The sequence below is a fragment of the Penaeus monodon genome, chromosome 30 (assembly GCF_015228065.2).
Source record: "Penaeus monodon isolate SGIC_2016 chromosome 30, NSTDA_Pmon_1, whole genome shotgun sequence".
NCBI lineage: Eukaryota > Metazoa > Arthropoda > Malacostraca > Decapoda > Penaeidae > Penaeus > Penaeus monodon.
Window position 1 is genome coordinate 22,423,727 of NC_051415.1, and position 675 is coordinate 22,424,401.

General features: G+C 40.7%; 1 protein-coding gene across 15 annotated transcripts in view; it reads right to left on the minus strand.

Annotated features, from left to right (window-relative positions):
• Window positions 1-675, minus strand: part of LOC119592636 (homeobox protein extradenticle-like) — a gene marked incomplete at its 5' end in the record, with an annotated part of 41,816 nt that overhangs the window by 16,425 nt on the left and 24,716 nt on the right. For all 15 annotated transcript variants that reach the window (XM_037941543.1, XM_037941540.1, XM_037941536.1 and 12 more), the window contains 1 exon segment: window positions 480-576. In XM_037941543.1, the coding sequence (XP_037797471.1) occupies window positions 480-576 (97 nt within the window).

The window sequence follows — 675 nt, forward strand, 5'->3', positions numbered from 1 at the left end:
GAAAAGTGACGTGTTATAGAGAGAATCCAATATACTAAACACTTGGGCGAGGAAGCGTGGCCCGTTTGTGGATTTTACAGGTTAGTCTGTTTAGCGGAGATCAACGGCGGGGGGAATGTGCCTCCATGCCTCACTTTAGACCGATTTGGATTTTTTTTCGTTTATTATCGCATTCCATTCTGGTTCATTGGATGATTTTTTTGTCTATGTGCTACTTTTCCATTTATCTTAATTTTTAAAACAAAGAGCAAAATCCATTTCCCATTCACACAGTCATTCAAACAGCACGGTGTATGATCTATTTACAGATATTTCACATATATAATCATTATTTTCTCATAACCTCAAAACAATTATCTAGCGATATATAAGCAAACATCTTATTTTCTAATTCTATAAAAAAATCTGTCCATGGCTTCGAAATGCTGTGACCTCACTGGCTGAAGCTCAAGGGAACTAAATATCGGTGAATCACATACCTGCAGCTTTCTTAGCAGCGTAGAGGTTTGCTTCCTCCTGAGCCTTGCCGATGTTTTTCTTATACCTGATGCGCTTGTTGCCGAACCAGTTGGAGACCTGAGGGTACAGCACGCGTCACATCCCACGCTACTCCCAACCTTACTACGCCAGTGTTAGTAACTGGGGCAAGGGCATTCTCAGTTATAGGTGCATAAA